Source organism: Microcaecilia unicolor, chromosome 6 (assembly GCF_901765095.1).
Source record: "Microcaecilia unicolor chromosome 6, aMicUni1.1, whole genome shotgun sequence".
Taxonomy (NCBI): Eukaryota; Metazoa; Chordata; class Amphibia; order Gymnophiona; family Siphonopidae; genus Microcaecilia; species Microcaecilia unicolor.
This window is the reverse complement of record NC_044036.1, coordinates 238,644,056-238,661,249: the sequence shown is the minus strand read 5'-3', so window position 1 is coordinate 238,661,249 and position 17,194 is coordinate 238,644,056. Positions and strand designations below refer to the sequence as shown.

General features: G+C 45.1%; 1 protein-coding gene across 1 annotated transcript in view; it reads right to left on the bottom strand.

Moving 5' to 3' along the window:
- Positions 1-4,731: 4,731 nt before the first annotated feature.
- LOC115472055 (exonuclease mut-7 homolog) overlaps positions 4,732-17,194 on the bottom strand; it is a 167,478-nt gene continuing 155,015 nt past the window's right edge. Inside the window, exon 2 of the mRNA XM_030206098.1 lies at positions 4,732-6,456. Coding sequence (XP_030061958.1) covers positions 6,089-6,456 — 368 coding nt within the window. The 3' untranslated portion in view covers positions 4,732-6,088. The remainder of the gene's footprint in view (positions 6,457-17,194) is intronic.

Genomic DNA, 17,194 nt, shown 5'->3' with positions numbered 1-17,194 from the left:
GCTTGTTGCCGCCAACTAAGGCATGCCCTGGCCACATAAGAGCTACAAATTGAGGCCTAGAGAGCCAATGTGGACACCTCAAAGGTATGTCCTTGAGAGCCATACTTCCTTCCACCAGGAGAGTAGGAGAACAAATTTGTCTGCTTGATCAGAAACCACCAGATAAAGGTCAGACATTGCCCTGGACATCTTGAGGGATCCCCTCAGGGTCTGACCGCTGAGCTGAAATCAGCTCCTGAATGACCTTGTGAATCAGGAACACCTTAGAAGGCTTCCACGCGCTGGCCATTTTAAGATTGACCGAGAAAACAGCCTGTGCCTCAGGATCAGCTATATTTAAAGCCGCCAAGGCCTTAGAATTAAGTGACGGAAGCTCATCCTTATGGAAAACTCACACAACAGTAGGATCAGCAGTCTCCTCCTGCACTAACTCACCCTCCTCCAAGTCATCTACCCTTCAGGGGTGGAGGGAATCCCCTGAAAATGCAGCTATGGAAGGCAAAGGGGAACCGGGGCCCAACAACACCCCTTCTCAGAGAGAGGTAAGCCTCCTTCTCTTCAGAGCATGGTCCTCAGGAGCCGAGTTTCCTACCTGCTCCAAACCCGCCACAGAGCTGCCTACAGGTACCGAGGTAGCCTCTAGGAAAGGCTGAGGAAGAGCTCTCTTAAGCATATAGGCCTGGTGTAGCAGAAGGACAAACTCTGGGGAGAACGGCTCCCCCAAGTTCCCAGCCCCAAAGAAGGTACCCTGTGCCACTACTAAAGGAGAGGATGAGGTCCCTGTAGAGCTATCGGAAATCGCTGCTGCTGCACGCCAAGGGCTCCAAAACCATCAACAGCTGACTGGTGGGAGCCACGTTGGGAGCTGCACACAAGATGGCGCACATGAGCTTGCTCCATCAGCGCAGGAAACAGCTGTCTCCACGGTGGGAACGCTATCACCCGGCAAGGGCTTAGAACAACCTGCCAAACACAGCCCTGCTGTGGACCTCTTCTTACCGCAGCAGGAACATCGCTTCACTACCTCAGCTGCCATGCCGACGCCCACACCACAGTAAGGGAGAATTAAAATAAACACTCACCCAGATGCGGTGCAAGCACCACAACGAACCTCCCAGGCCAAAACCGCTGACCAGTCAGAAAGGCAGGCAGAAGAACACCAGCACCCAGCTGGAAAAAGACAGTGTGTTTGCTGTTCCTGCGTTCTCTCTCTCTCTCTCTCTCTCTCTCTCTCTCGCTTTTTTCCTTTAATTGGCTGAACAGAGGAGCTGTTTCTCTTTTCTCTGTAGCTGTTTTTCTTTTCTTGGATGGTGAGGAAGGTTACAGCTATCAGCCCAACCTGGCAAGCAAAGGGGACACGGGGTGAGGCAGGGACCCCAGAGAGGAATGCCTCCAAGGATGGCACCAACAGCCAGACTCAACTGGCTACAGCATAGCCCATGAGAAGTCCCAAAGGAGAAGAATCCAGGAGCTGGTAAGAAGATGTCCACCACCTGCTGGGGATAGAGATATACTAGCCTATGGAGGGGCTGGTCATCCAGTATCACTTGCTTAAGTTAGTTATCTCTATCTCCACCTGCTGGTAGATGGACACAACCCCACCAGTTCATGGTGAATTTTTATGTCCACAGAGTTAAGAAGACAGGGGTCTTCCCTTTTAGCATTGCTTTTTAAAATTTATGTAGCACCTTTGTGCTGGAAACTGGAAGATTTAAGAACATATGAATAACCATACTGGGTTAGACCAACGGTTCATCTAGTCTAGTATCCTGCTTCCAAAGTGGCCAATCCAGGTCACAAGTACCTGGCAGAAACCCAAATAGTAGCAATATTCCATGCTAAGAATCCCAGGGCAAGTAGTGGCTTCCCCCATAGCTATCTCAATAGCAGACTATGGGCTTTTCCTCCAGGAACTTGTCCAAACCTTTTTTTAAAACCAAATATGCTAACCACTGTTACCACATCCTCTGGCAACGAGTTCCAGAGCTTAACTATTCTTTGAGTGAAAAAATATTTCCTCCTATTTGTTTTTACAGTATTTCCATGCAATTTCATTGAGTGTCCCCTGGTCTTTGTACTTTTTGAAAGCGTAAAAAATCAATTCACTTTTACCCGCTCTACACCACTCAGGATTTTGTAGGCCTCAATCATAGCCCCCCATCAGCCATCTCATTTCCAAACTGAAGAGCAAATTAGTGGCAAGGGGGGTGTTGACCTCTGTCCCAGAACCTCTCAAGATGGAGACCAATGAACTATCAACTGGATTACTACTCTCTTATATAATAGCTAATAGTTCTTCAAAACTACAGTGTATTAGCAGATTTATGCACATCAAAGTCACAAACACTCAGCAGTAGTGGCTCAACAGGAGCAGCAGGATGGATCAATCAGTTTACCTCAATTTGCATATCATTGCTACTGCACTATGGCTGGAAATAAACCTCAACAACTGTCAAGTTCACCTTTGCCCACCACCTGCACAGCATCCCTTTAGCTGCTCAGTATTTATAAGTTTCTGGTTTATTTTTTATCTAAATACTACTACTTACTACTACTTATCATTTATATAGCGCTACAAGATGTACACAGCGCTGTACACTTGAACATGAAGAGACAGTCCCTGCTCGACAGAGCTTACAATCAAATAGCAATATTTATATGACTACCCAGCAGATCGAACCTGGACTAACTTCGAACTGTTAACCGAAGAAACCATCACTCAAGCAATCAACAAATTCTGCAAAACCCACTCCAAATTGGATATTTGTCCCAGCAACCTAATAAGGCTCGCCCCCCAACGCTTCGTAACAGACCTCACATCACACATGAACTACATGTTGCAACATGGACTGTTCCCCAAGGACAAAAGAAATATACTTCTTACCCCTGTACCCAAAGACTTAAAGAAAAAATTAAATGACACAACCAACTATCGACCAGTAGCATCAATCCCCCTGGTAGTCAAACTAATGGAAAGTATGGTAACCAAACAACTTACCAACTACCTAAACAAATTCACTATACTACATGAATCACAGTCAGGATTTCGATCCAACCATAGCACTGAAACAGTTCTAACCACTCTCATAACCAAATTTAAACAATTAATTGCAACTGGAAACAATGTGCTTCTCCTACAATTTGACATGTCCAGCGCGTTCGACATGGTCAGCCACCAAATACTCTCGAACATCCTGGACTACTTCGGGATTGGAGGAAACGTATTTACATGGTTCAAAGACTTCTTAACAGCAAGACCCTATCAAGTGATATCAAACTCAAAAACGTTAACACCATGGAAACCTGAATGCGGAGTACCACAAGGATCACCGCTCTCACCAACTCTTTTTAACTTAATGATGACACCATTAGCCAAATTGCTATCCAACCAAGGACTCAACCCATACATCTATGCAGACGATGTCACAATATACATCCCCTTCAAACAAGATATAACTGAAATCACAAATGAAATCACACACAGCCTCCAAATAATGAACTCATGGGCGGATGCATTCCAACTAAAGCTAAACGCAGAAAAAACACAATGTCTCATCCTGTCCTCACAATACAAACAAACTCAATACCATAAATACCCCAGACTACACCCTTCCGGTCTCAGACAGCTTGAAAATTCTGGGAGTCACAATTGACCGAAATCTCACACTCGAAGATCATACGAAAAATACAGCAAAGAAAATGTTCTACTCAATGTGGAAACTTAAAAGGATCAAACCTTTCTTCCCACAGGAAGTATTCCGTAGCCTAGTACAATCAATGGTGCTAAGCCATCTAGACTACTGCAACGCCACTTATGCCAGATGCAAAGAACAAATCATTAAGTAGCTTCAAACTGCTCAAAACACAGCAGCCAGACTAATATTTGGGAAAGCGAAATACGAAAGTGCCAAACCCCTAAGAGAAAAATTACACGGCTCCCACTAAAAGAATGAATTGCATTCAAAGTTTGTACCCTGGTCCACAAAATCGTTCATGGGGAAGCCCCGACCTGTATGTCAGATCTTACAGACTTGCCTACTAGGAACGCAAAAAGATCAGCATGCACATTCCTCAATCTCCACTACCCTAACTGCAAAGGGCTAAAATATAAATCCACATACGTGACCAGTTTCTCATACATCTGCACCCAGCTATGGAACGCACTACCGAAGGCCATAAAAACAACGCAAGACCTAACTATCTTCCGAAGGCTACTGAAAACAGATCTGTTCAAGAAGGCATACCATAAACATCCATCTTAAATACTAAATAATAAGACTATACACGATCTAGACACAACCGAAATCTTATCACTTGACTGATTAACCTCTTTGCTATTAGAGAACAAGCACTACCACTTCAATCCTTATGTCGAATATGGTCTCTCCATAGTCGATGACCTAATGTATGTTATAATTCAATTATTACTCAGGAACCTTCATGCAATACCATAAAATATTCTTCTTTACCATGTATGTATGCACATGGTATATATATATACCATGAACTGTTCCATGTATGTTATGTTCCATGTATGTTACCATGTATGTATGCACCTTAAAGCAATACCATTTATAATTCTGTTACCCGGAAATGGCAACCGCCATTATGGCAAATGTAAGCCACATTGAGCCTGCAAATTGGTGGGAAAATGTGGGATACAAATGCTACAAATAAATAAATAAATATACATCAGCAAAGTATATTGAATTAAAGATTCTTTTACTGAATTGGCATACTGAACTGCACCTGGGGTGGTCTACAATCAGGAGCTCAGGCACTTGGTTTGGGTGGATATTGAAGTGCCCTCCCCAACTGTAAAATTTAGTTTGGGAACTTGGGACACTCAGGGCCAGCACTGGGGGATGGGGTAGGAGGAAGGTGCAACTAGTGTAATTGTCCGGGGCCCCTGTGCCACAGGGGACACAAACCTGCCTGAAGCTGAAAGACATAACAGTTCACTGATTGGCTTTTGGAACCGTTCATAAATTACTGCCCCATGACCTAGCAGCACTAGTGCTGGTCCTGGGGAGACGAGCTCTATGGTACATCCTTTCTCTATTCATTTTTGGACCTGATAGCTTTGCTGACGTTCTCAGTGGCATCTGATTGGTTGAGCTACATCTCAAGACTGAATCAGTTGTTCTTAAGAGCTCAAGGACATGAAAACAACTGGATAATTCTTGTATTAGAAGTATCACAGAGTATCTATGGCATGTAACACATAGCCAAAAAAAACCCAAACCTTTCCTTATATCTGTATTGCCATTCAGTGGGAGAATGACATATTTATCTACCTCACTCTAAAGTGGCTTCTTAAGAACCCTCATATGTGTATAGGTATGATGATCACTGATGATGATAATGTCATGATGACCAAGAAAAACACAGTCTGAGATTAGCAGCAATCATCAAATGAAATAAATATAGTATGAAAGTCATAGGCAGAGGACCACACAGAACCAGAGCATTTCAGGTTCACAAAATGACATTTGCATAGTGGATCAGACACAGAACTAAAAGGTCTGATTCATTCACTTGTAAGTTGATGAAAAAAGGCAGAGGGGAAAATTCTATATATGGTGCCAAATATTAGGCACTATTTCAGCGCCAAATTTTCAGTGTGAAAAAGTGTCCTAACAGATGCAAGGTGCCAAAATAGACAGAAATGGCAGATCCGCTCAAACACACTTAAGCACCCATTTATAGAATAGTGAGTAAGTGTTTCCATGCACCTCTGCTAAGGGGGTGTAGTCTTAGGAGGGGCATGGGCAGGCCAAGGCATTCCATTAAAATTTCCACAGTGCACAGTGCTATAAAATTCAGGGAACCTGGTTTCAATTGGTGTAACTCCTGCACCCAAAGTTAAGCGCAAATCCTAGTGCTATGCACTATTCTATAAAGGGCACCAATCCCAGAATGCCCGTTATAGAATACTGTTGAGTGCCAATTTTTTCAGCATTGAATTTTAAACTCCATTTAAAGAATTTTCCCCAGAAAGTATCAAATAGGCCAATAAACATTTCTCCCACCTCTCAGCATTTTAAGCAGACTCAACGCTTACCCAACTCAACAAAGGAAAATGGTCCTAATGGGCCATCTCCTTCTCATTAAGTTCATAAAACCGTTCCCCCTCTGTGTCATATAGGACATCCTTAAACTGAGAGACCACACGTCCAAAATGAGATCCCTCCCAGAACACTTTCCCACACTGACTACAGCAATAGAATAAGTCTATTTTCTCCAGCAACCCCAGAGGAATGGTTTCCAGCTGCAGAGATGCCCCATTCTCCAGTGTCAGGGGGTTCTCACCAAGGACCTGGTCATCCAAACACTGACACATTGGGTTGTACACAAAATCTTGGGGCACATCCAAACAGGGCTTTGGGCTTCCTGGGAGCTCAGCCTGGGAAGAAGAACTTCCGTCATGGTCCTCTTTTGGATTTGTCCCAATATCTGTTATAAAAAGATAAAAAAGAAGAAATGAAAAATGAAATGCACAGAAGAGAGTAACCAGAACATAAGATGTTTCATACTGGGTCAGATGAAAGCTCCATCAAGTCCAGTATCCTCTTTTCAATAAAAGCTAATCCTTGTGGCAAGTACCTAGCAGGATCCCAGAGAGTAGATAGATTCCATGCTACTTACTTTATCGGGACTACCTGGCTAACAATGGTTTATGGACTTTTCCTCCAGGAATTTGTGTAAATTCTTTTTAAACCCAGTTATGCTACTGTTTTGACAACATCCTCTACAAAGACCACAACTTAATTGTGCATTGAGTAAAAAATATATATACTTTCTCAGATTTTATTTAAATGTGGTACCTCTCAGTTTTATGGAGTGCCCCCTGTTCTTAGTACTATTTGAAAATGTAAATGACTATTCTCTCCTTACCCATTCCATGCCAATCATGATTTAATAGACCCCCATGATATCTAGGTTTCACTTGGAGTACTATGTTCAGTTTTGGAAGCCATATTTTGCTAAAGATATAAAAAGACTTGGTGGTTCAGAAGAAAGCAGCCAAAATGGTATGAGGTCTGTGCTAGAAGATATATGAGAGGATATTTGAAGACTGACTAGGTATACCCTATAGGAGAGGAGAGGCAGAAGAGATATGATAAAGACAATTAAATACTTGAAAGGCATTAATTAACAAACATACCTTTTCCAAAGACATGGAAACTATACAAATAGAGGACACGAAATTAAGCTGCAAGTAAGAAAAATTAAAAACAACAGGAAACAATTTTTCACAGAAAGGGTGGTAGATGCCTGGCATGCTCTCCCAGTGGAAGTAGTAGGGAAAAAACAGTGACTGAATTCAAAAAGGTGAGATTGAATCCCTTTTTAGCAAAAGGATGAAATCAAAGTAGTGAGTATTTCTACTCAAAGCAAAACAAATGATTTTCACACTTCAAACAAGACACAGGAGGGTAACCTGCTTGGAGTGGCAGTTACAACTTTACCACATTACTTGGCATACTGGATGGATTTCACTAGTCTTTATTTGTCATTGTTTACTATGTTAGTATCTCTTCTCAGCCTTCTTTTCCTTGACCTGAAGAGCCCTGACCTGTTTATCCTTTTTTTCACAGAGAAATCCTTTTATCATTTTGGTTGCCGTTCCCTTCTTTGTTAGTTCTGCTTTATCATTTTTGAGATGGGCAACCAGAAATGCACATAGTGCTCAAAGTATGGTAGCACTATTCTCCATTTTGTTCTCCATTTCTTTCTGAATATTCTCTAAAATTTTATTTGCTATTTTTTATCACGTCGTAAGGTATTCTCCATCGGATGTAATCTACTTAGATTTCAGCAAAGCTTTTGGCACGGTTCCCCACAGGAGGCTCCTGAATAAACTTGACGGGCTGAAGATAGGACCCAACGTGGTGAACTGGATTAGGAACTGGTTGACGGGCAGACGCCAGAGGGTGGTGGTTAATGGAATTCGCTCGGATGAGGGAAAGGTGAGTAGTGGAGTGCCTCAGGGATCGGTGCTGGGGCCGATTCTGTTCAATATATTTGTGAGTGACATTGCCAAAGGGTTAGAAGGTAACGTTTGCCTTTTTGCGGATGATACTAAAATTTGTAACAGAGTGGACACCCGAGAGGGAGTGGAAAACATGAAAAAGGATCTGCGGAAGCTACTACTACTACTACTTAGCATTTCTATAGCGCTGCCAGGGTTACGCAGCGCTGTACAAGTTTAACATGGGGAAGGACAGTCCCTGCTCGAAAGAGCTTACAATCTAAAGGTTACAAACTATGTAGTCAGTGTAGGTATCATGACTGGGGAAGGTGGTTAGGTGCCAAAAACAAGGGAGAAGAGATGGGCTTTGAGTAAGGACTTGAAAATGGGTAGGGAGGGCGCATGGCGTATGGACTCGGGAAGTCTGTTCCAGGCATAAGGTGATGCGAGGCAGAAGGGGCGGAGTCTGGAGTTAGCGGTGGTGGAGAAGGGTACAGATAGGAGTGATTTGTCCTGAGAGCGGAGGTTACGGGTGGGAACATACGGGGAGAGGAGGATAGAGAGGTAATGGGGGGCTGCAGATTGAGTGCACTTGAAGGTCAATAGGAGGAGCTTGAACTGTATACGGTAGCGGACTGGGAGCCAGTGAAGCGACTTGAGGAGGGGGGTGATGTGAGAGTAACGGTTCACGCGGTAGATGAGACGTGCGGCGGAATTTTGGACAGATTGAAGGGGGGATAGATGGCTAAGCGGGAGGCCAGCGAGAAGAAGGTTGCAATAGTCAAGACGAGAGGTGTCGAGCGAGTGCACGAGGGTTCAGGTGGTCTGATCAGAGAGGAATGGGCGGATTTTGCTAATATTATAGAGGAAGAAGCGACAGGTCTTAGCTGTCTGCTGGATATGGGCAGAGAAGGAGAGGGAGGAGTCGAAGATGACTCCGAGATTGCGGGCCGAAGAGACGGGGAGGATGAGGGCGTTGTCAACAGAGACGGAAAGTGGGGGAAGAGGAGAAGAGGGTTTGGGTGGAAAGACAAGGAGCTCAGTCTTTGCCATGTTCAGTTTCAGATGCCGGTTGGACATCCAGGCAGCGATGTCTGAAAGGCAGGCCGAAACTTTGGCCTGGGTTTCGACCGTGATGTCAGGAGTGGAGAGATAAAGCTGAGTGTCATCAGCATAGAGATGGTACTGGAAACCATGTGATGAGATCAGCGAGCCCAGGGAAGAGGTGTAGATCGAGAAAAGAAGCGGTCCAAGGACAGATCCTTGAGGAACCCCAACAGAGAGTGGGATGGGGGTGGAAGAAGAGCCATTAGAAAATACTCTGAAGGTGCGTTGGGAAAGATACGAAGAGAACCAGGAGAGGACGGAGCCCTGGAAGCTAGAAGAATGGTCTAAGGTTTTGCAATTAAAATTCAATGCGAAGAAATGCAAAGTGATGCACTTAGGGAGTAGAAATCCACGGGAGACGTATGTGTTAGGCGGTGAGAGTCTGATATGTACGGACGGGGAGAGGGATCTTGGGGTGATAGTATCTGAGGATCTGAAGGTGACAAAACAGTGTGACAAGGCGGTGGCTGTAACTAGAAGGTTGCTAGGCTGTGTAGAGAGAGGTGTGACCAGCCAAAGAAAAGAGGTTTTAATGCCCCTGTATAAGTCGTTGGTGAGACCCCACCTGGAGTATTTTGTTCAGTTTTGGAGGCCGTATCTTGCTAAGGATGTAAAAAGAATTGAAGCGGTGCAAAGAAAAACTACGAGAATGGTATGGGATTTGCATTACAAGACTTATGAGGAGAGACTTGCTGACCTGAACAAGTATACCCTGGAGTAAAGGAGAAACAGGGGTGATATGATACAGACATTCAAATATTTGAAAGGTATTAATCCGCAAATGAACCTTTTCCAGAGATGGGAAGGTGGTAGAACTAAAGGACATGAAATGAGATTGAAGGGGGGCAGACTCAAGAAAAATGTCAGGAAGTATTTTTTCATGGAGAGAGTGGTGGATACTTGGAATGGCCTCCCTCGGGAGGTGGTGGAGATGAAAACGGTAACGGAATTCAAACATGCATGGGATAAACATAAAGGAATCCTGTTCAGAAGGAATGGATCCTCAGAAGCTTAGCCGAGATTGGGTGGCAGAGCTGGTGGGGGGAGGCGGGACTGGTGGGTGGGAGGCGGGGCTAGTGCTGGGCAAGACTTCTACGGTCTGTGCCCTGAAAATGGCAGACACAAATCAAGGTAAGGTATGCACATATTTTATCTTGTTGGGCAGACTGGATGGACCGTGCAGGTCTTTTTCTGCTGTCATCTACTATGTTACTATCCTACTTATTTTCGAACGAGAAGGCCGGCCATCTTCCGACACAAATCGGGAGATAGCCGGTCATCTCCTAAACTCGGCCAAATCAGTATAATCGAAAGCCGATTTTGGCCGCCTTCAACTGCTTTCCGTCGCAGGGCCGGCCAAAGTTAAAGGGGGCGTTTCGGAAGGGTACAAAAAGCGGGACGGGGGCATGGTTACGAGATGGCCGGCTTTGGCCGATAATGGAAAAAAGAAGGCCGGCTCTGACGAGCACTTGGCCGGCTTCACTTGGTCCGTTTATTTTTAGAACCAAGCCTCAAAAAAGTGTCCCAACTGACCAGATGACCACCAGAGGGAATCGGGGATCACCTCCCCTTACTCTACTACTTATCATTTCTATAGCGCTACTAGACGTATGCAGCGCTGTACACTTGAACATGAAGAGACAGTCCCTGCTCGACAGCGCTGCATACGTCTAGTAGCGCTTTAGAAATGATAAGTAGTAGTAGTACACTAAATTTTGTCAAGCCTAATTTACATATTTTGACAGGTGGCCACGCCTACTTCTGGTTGTGGCAATCAGAATCAAGGATCTGCCCAAGCCATCGATAATGTCACCAGAAATGACATCATAACTCCTCCCTGAACCACTCTTCTGATGACATCACTGGAAGTGATGTCTTGACTCCACTCAGGCCACATCCCTTTTCCATGATGGTGGTGACTATGAATCACATAAATCCAAGATGGCAGTGCCCATAGTGTCACTTCCTGTTTTACACTACCCGCCTCCATCTTTACTCCTGAGGGAATTCTGCACAAAATATTTGAAAAGTCTGTAAATTCTGTGCTGTTTATTTGTAACATTTTTGCACAGAATTTCCTCATCATAAGGTCTGAAATTTCCTTCTATTTCTCTCTTCAAGCTCCAGACTACCCCACTGTTCCCAATGACACCCTTACCTTTATCTGCTCCCCCTCCCAAATGCCACACTCAACCTTTCTCTGCTCCCCCACCCTCCCCAATGGCCATTCACCTTTCTTTGCCCCCTCCTAACCTCCCACCCTCCCAAATGTCACATTCTGATTTCTCTGCCCCCTCTGCGTGTTCTGCGGGGCAAGAAAATTCTGCACAAATTCTGCACTGCACAGTTGTGCAGAATTCCCCCAGAAGTTGTAGGGGTATTTACCTGAGATCTCACTTTTGCTGGTCTTGGCCTATAGAAGCCTGAACCATAACAATACCGATTCTACAGCCTGAGGCCTGAATACATCTGTAACTATCAGAATCCAGCTTTCTTGCAAAGGAAAGTTACTGCTGAGCATTGCAAGATTACTTCATCCAAGGACCTATTCTTTGCTGCAAACTGGCCCCCGTTATCTCCCTGGGAAGCTTGGAGGAGAAAAACACCCAGGGCTCTAAAAGAATGGAATCAGACAAGGAATGTGCATGTCATTGATAACTGCTTCATGGCTATAACAAAGGCTTCTTCATGACTATGAATCTGGCTGGACATTATGTCCTCGTCTGTGATTGGTCCGCAGGTATCATCTGACGCTTGGATACCAAAAGTTTGGACTGAAGAAAGTTTAGAGTTGGAGTTGGAGAGAGAACATCAGAAAAAGAAAGGAGAGGAAGGAGAAAAGAACACCAGAGAGAAAAAACACCAAAGGATGGGCAGGTGAACAGAACGCTCAGGAGAGCCAGAGACTGATTTTCCTTATACCAGTGAACCGCGTGCCTTGTAACCAACTGACAAGGTTAGCTCAGCCACCACAAGGCCCTACTGAAGACTGTGTAATCTACATTCAGAGATACAATTCTTGGACCTATTCCTGGACTGGGAGGCTCACTGAGGTTGTCAGCTAGAGATTCTGAGAGTAAAAATCCACTTCTCTACCATTGGGAGTCTATGACAGACGGCAAGGTGAGATATCAGGATTTATTACCTATAGTCGGGGATAATTAGTCCTTAGTTTTTGTCTGGGCAGATAGGTTTACATCAGGACTTCTGGTCTGTGTAGTCAGCTGATCACTGTGTTTTGCATAAGACGTGTGATAAGTTCTTATAACAATCATTAGGAATTCATGATTGTACTGGATTGTGTAATCACTCCTTTAGTTAGTGCATTAGGATAATCAGATGGTAATCTATTCTGGTGATAATCTATTTTTTTATAGCAAGTTATTTTTGTATTTTGCTTGGCACTTTGCTTCAGAATTATTTATATATATTTTTCTTTACCTAATAAATTAATATATATATTCCATCCGTGGCATTGTTCATTTCCTCATACAGCTAGAATGTCATTCAGGCTATAAGAAGTACACCCCCTAGACACGAATCCAGGATAACTGTTAGCAGTGTTCTGAATCATATAAGTACCTCTAACATGCCTTACAGAGTACATCCTTGATTAAGTCACATGATGGGAAGTGATTCCATCACCATACACCACTCCTACAGCTTTGGAGGAGAATGCGCATTAGAACTTCCAATTCAATTCAAATCAGTTCTTGCATACCGCTAATATCCCCTTTCCAGGGTTCAATGCAGTTTACATTCTAGGTGAGACAAAAGCAAATAGCGTGAGGTACGAGAAACATTAGAAACCATTGGATTAATGCATGAGACTAAAAACATTAAAGAATGGATGATTCTAGGAGGTAGAAGTCATGATGAATTGTTATGAAGCAGTATTTGGGAAGAGAAATGTTTTTAGCCTCTTCCTGAAGTCGAGGTAGCTGTTTTCTGTTCTGATGGAAATAGGTAGTTCCATAGTTTGACTCCAAGAATGGGGAATAGAGAGCTGAAAATCTTCTGACTTTGAATTGTCTTTTGGATTGGTGATGCTAGCATCACTTGTTGTTTCAGTCTGTTAGACTGGAACAGATATAGCAAAGCAGTCTTAGTCAGCAGTTCTGAGGTGAAGCCCTGTAGGATTTGAAAAACTAAAGAAGCAGCTTTGAACCTGAGTCTTTCTGCTATGGGAAGCCAGTGCAGTTTGTTTAGATGATTTGAAACACTAGTATATCTATTCAATCTGTTTATAAGTCTAGCAGCTGTGTTCTGTATGATTTGCAATTTTTTCTGATGTTGACACTTAATACCAAGAAATAGAGCATTACAGTAATCCAAGTGAGGTAGAACTAACATTTGGACTAGCAGTGCGAAGGCTTTTTGGTTGAAGAATGATCTGACTAGACGTAACTGTCTCATTTTGAATAGTGTTTTCTTCCATAGTTGGTTAATATGGGAAGAGAAGGTGAGTGAAGAATCAACCACACCTACCTCATCTGACCACAATATAACTTTGTATTTGCTATCTGCAAACGCCTCTACTGTACTATGTAAGCCACACTGAGCCTGCAAATAGGTGGGAAAAGCGAAGATACTTACCTGTAGCAGGTATTCTCCAAGGACAGCAGGCTGATTGTTCTCACATGTGGGTTGGCGTCCATGGCGGCCCCAGGAACGGAGATTTTTTCTAGTAAAATCTAAAGAGCTTTGCAACAGCCAGCAAGGTGCGGGATGGATGCACTGCGCATGCGTGGCCATCTTTCCGCCCGCGTGCGTCCGTCCGTTCCCGCCTCAGTTATATCAAAAGCAAATAAAGAAGAAAACTCCAAAGGGGAGGTGGGCGGGTTGCTGAGAACAATCAGCCTGCTGTCCTCGGAGAATACCTGCTACAGGTAAGTATCTTCGCTTTCTCCGAGGACAAACAGGCTGCTTGTTCTCACATGTGGGGTATCCCTAGCCCCCAGGCTCACTCAAAACAAGAAAGAAGGTCAATTGGGCCTCGCAACGGCGAGGACATAACAGAGATTGACCTACGAAGAAACAGCTGAGCGTGCAGCCTGGAACAGAACAAAAAATCGGCCTAGGGGGGTGGAGTTGGATTCTAGACCCCGAACAGATTCTGCAGCACCGACTGCCCGAACTGACTGTCGCTTCGGGAATCCTGTTGAAGGCAGTAATGAGATGTGAATGTGTGGACTGATGACCACGTTGTAGCCTTGCAAATCTCTTCAATAGTGGCTAACCTTAAGTGAGCCACTGACGCTGCCATGGCTCGAACACTATGAGCCATGACATGACCCTCAAGAGTCAGCTCAGCTTGGGCATAAGTGAAGGAAATGCAATCTGCTGGCCAATTGGAAATGGTGCGTTTCCCAACAGTGACTCCCTTCCTGTTGGGATCAAAAGAAACAAACATTTGGGCGGACTGTCTGAAGGGGCTTGTCCGCTCCACATAGAAGGCCAATGCTCTCTTGCAGTCCAATGTATGCAACTGACATTCAGAAGGGCGGGTATGAGGATGGGGAAAAAATGTTGGCAAGACAATTGACTGGTTCAGATGGAACTCTGACACCACTTTCAGCAAGAACTTAGGGTGCGTACAGAGGACTACTCTGTTATGATGAAATTTTCTATAAGGAGCATGGGCTACCAAGACTTGGAGCTCACTGACTCTACAAGCTGAAGTAACAGCCACCAAGAAAATGACCTTCCAGGTAAAGTACTTCAGATGGCAGGAATCTAGTGGCTCAAAAGGAGGTTTCATCAGCTGGGTGAGGACGACGTTGGGATCCCATGACACTGGTGGAGGTTTGACAGGTGGCTTTGATAAAAGCAAACCTCTCATGACGTGAACAACTAAAGGCTGTCCAGAGATAGGCTTACCGTCTACACGATAATGGAAAGCACTAATTGCACTAAGATGAACTCTTACGGAGTTTGTCTTGAGACCAGACTCTGACAAGTATAGAAGGTTTTCAAGCAGGGTCTGTGTAGGACAAGAGCGAGGATCTAGGGCCTTGCTGTCATACCAGATGGCAAACCTCCTCCATTTAAAAGAATAACATCTCTTTGTGGAATCTTTCTTGGAAGCAAGCAAGACTCAGGAGACACCTTCAGAAAGACCTAAGGAGGCGAAATCTACGTTCTCAACATCCAGGCCATGAGAGCCAGAGACTGGAGGTTGGAATGTAGAAGCGCCCCTTCATTCTGAGTGATGAGGGTTGGAAAACACTCCAATCTCCACAGTTCTTCGGAGGACAACTCCAGAAGATGAGGGAACCAAATCTGACGCGGCCAAAAGAGTGCAATCAGAATCATGGTTCCACGGTCTTGCTGCAGTTTCAGCAAAGTCTTCCCCACCAGAGGTATGGGAGGATATGCATACAGAAGGCCTATCCCCCAATGCAGGAGAAAGACATCTGACGCTAGTCTGTTGTGGGCCTGAAGTCTGGAACAGAACTGAGGGGCCTTGCAATTGAGCTGAGTTGCAAAAATATCCACTGAGGGGATGCCACACTCCCGGAAGATCTTGCGTACCACACCCAAGTTGAGCGACCACTCGTGAGGTTGCATTATCCTGCTCAATCTGTCGGCCAGACTGTTGTTTACGCCTGCCAGATACGTGGCTTGGAGAAACATGCCGTGACGGTGAGCCCAAAGCTACATCTGGATGGCTTCCCGACACAAGGGCGAGATCTGGTGCCCCCCTGCTTGTTGACGTAGTACATGGCAACCTGGTTGTCTGTCTGAATTTGAATAATTTGATTGGACACCAATCTCTGAAAGAATTCAGAACGTTCCAGATCGCTCGCAACTCCAGGAGATTGATCTGATTCCTGGAGGGACCAAGCTCCCTGAGTGTGGAGTCCATCTACATGAGCCCCCCACCCCAGGAGAGATGCATCCGTGGTCAGCACTTTTTGAGGCTGAGAAATTTGGAAAGGACGTCCCAAGGTCAAATTGGATCGAATTGTCCACCACCGAAGTGAATTTAGAAAATCGGTGGACAGCTGGATCACATCCTCTAGATTCCCCGCAGCTTGATACTACTGGGAAGCTAGGGTCCATTGAGCAGATCTCATATGAAGGCGTGCCATGGGTGTCACATGGACTGTGGAGGCCATATGGCCTAACAGTCTCAACATCTGCCGAGCTGTGATCTGCTGAGAAGCTCTGGCCCTGGAAACGAGAGACAGAAGGTTGTCTGCCCTCATCTCGGGAAGATAAGCCCGAGCTGCCTGAGAGTCCAGCAAAGCTCCTATGAATTCTAGTTGTTGGACTGGAAGAAGGTGGGACTTTGGGTAATTGATGACAAACCCTAGTAGCTCCAAGAGTCGAATAGTCATCTGCATAGACTGTAGAGCTCCTGCCTCTGAGGTGTTCTTCACCAGCCAATCGTTGAGATAAGGGAACACATGTACTCCCAGTCTGCGTTGCGACACTGCAACTACTGCCAGGCATTTTGTAAAAACCCTGGGCGCAGACGCGAGACCAAAGGGTAGCACACAATACTGGAAGTGCTGTGTTCCCAGACGGAATCGCAGATACTTCCTGTGAGCTGGAAGTATCGGAATGTGAGTGTAAGCATCCTTTAAGTCCAGAGAGCATAGCCAATCGTTTTTCTGAATCATGGGAAGAAGGGTGCCCAGGGAAACCATCCTGAACTTTTCTCAGACCAGGAATTTGTTCAGGGCCCTTAGGTCTAGGATGGGACGCATCCCCCCTGTTTTCTTTTGCACAAGGAAGTACCTGAAATAGAATCCCAGCCCTTCTTGCCCTGGTGGAACGGACTCGACCGCATTGGCGCTGAGAAGGGCGGAAAGTTCCTCTGCAAGTACCTGCCTGTGCTGGAAGCTGAAGGACTGAGCTCCCAGTGGACAATTTGGAGGTCTGGAGATCAAAATGAGGGAGTATCCTAACCGGACTATTTGAAGAACCCACCGGTCGAAGGTTATGAGAGGCCACCTTTGGTGAAAAATTTTTAACCTCCCTCCGACTGGCAGATCGTCCGGCACAGGTACGTTTATGGCGGCTATGCTCAGTTGGAGCCAGTCAAAAGCCCGCTTTTGCTGGGGAGCTGCAGGGGCCTGCCTGGGCGCACGCTGTTGACGCAAA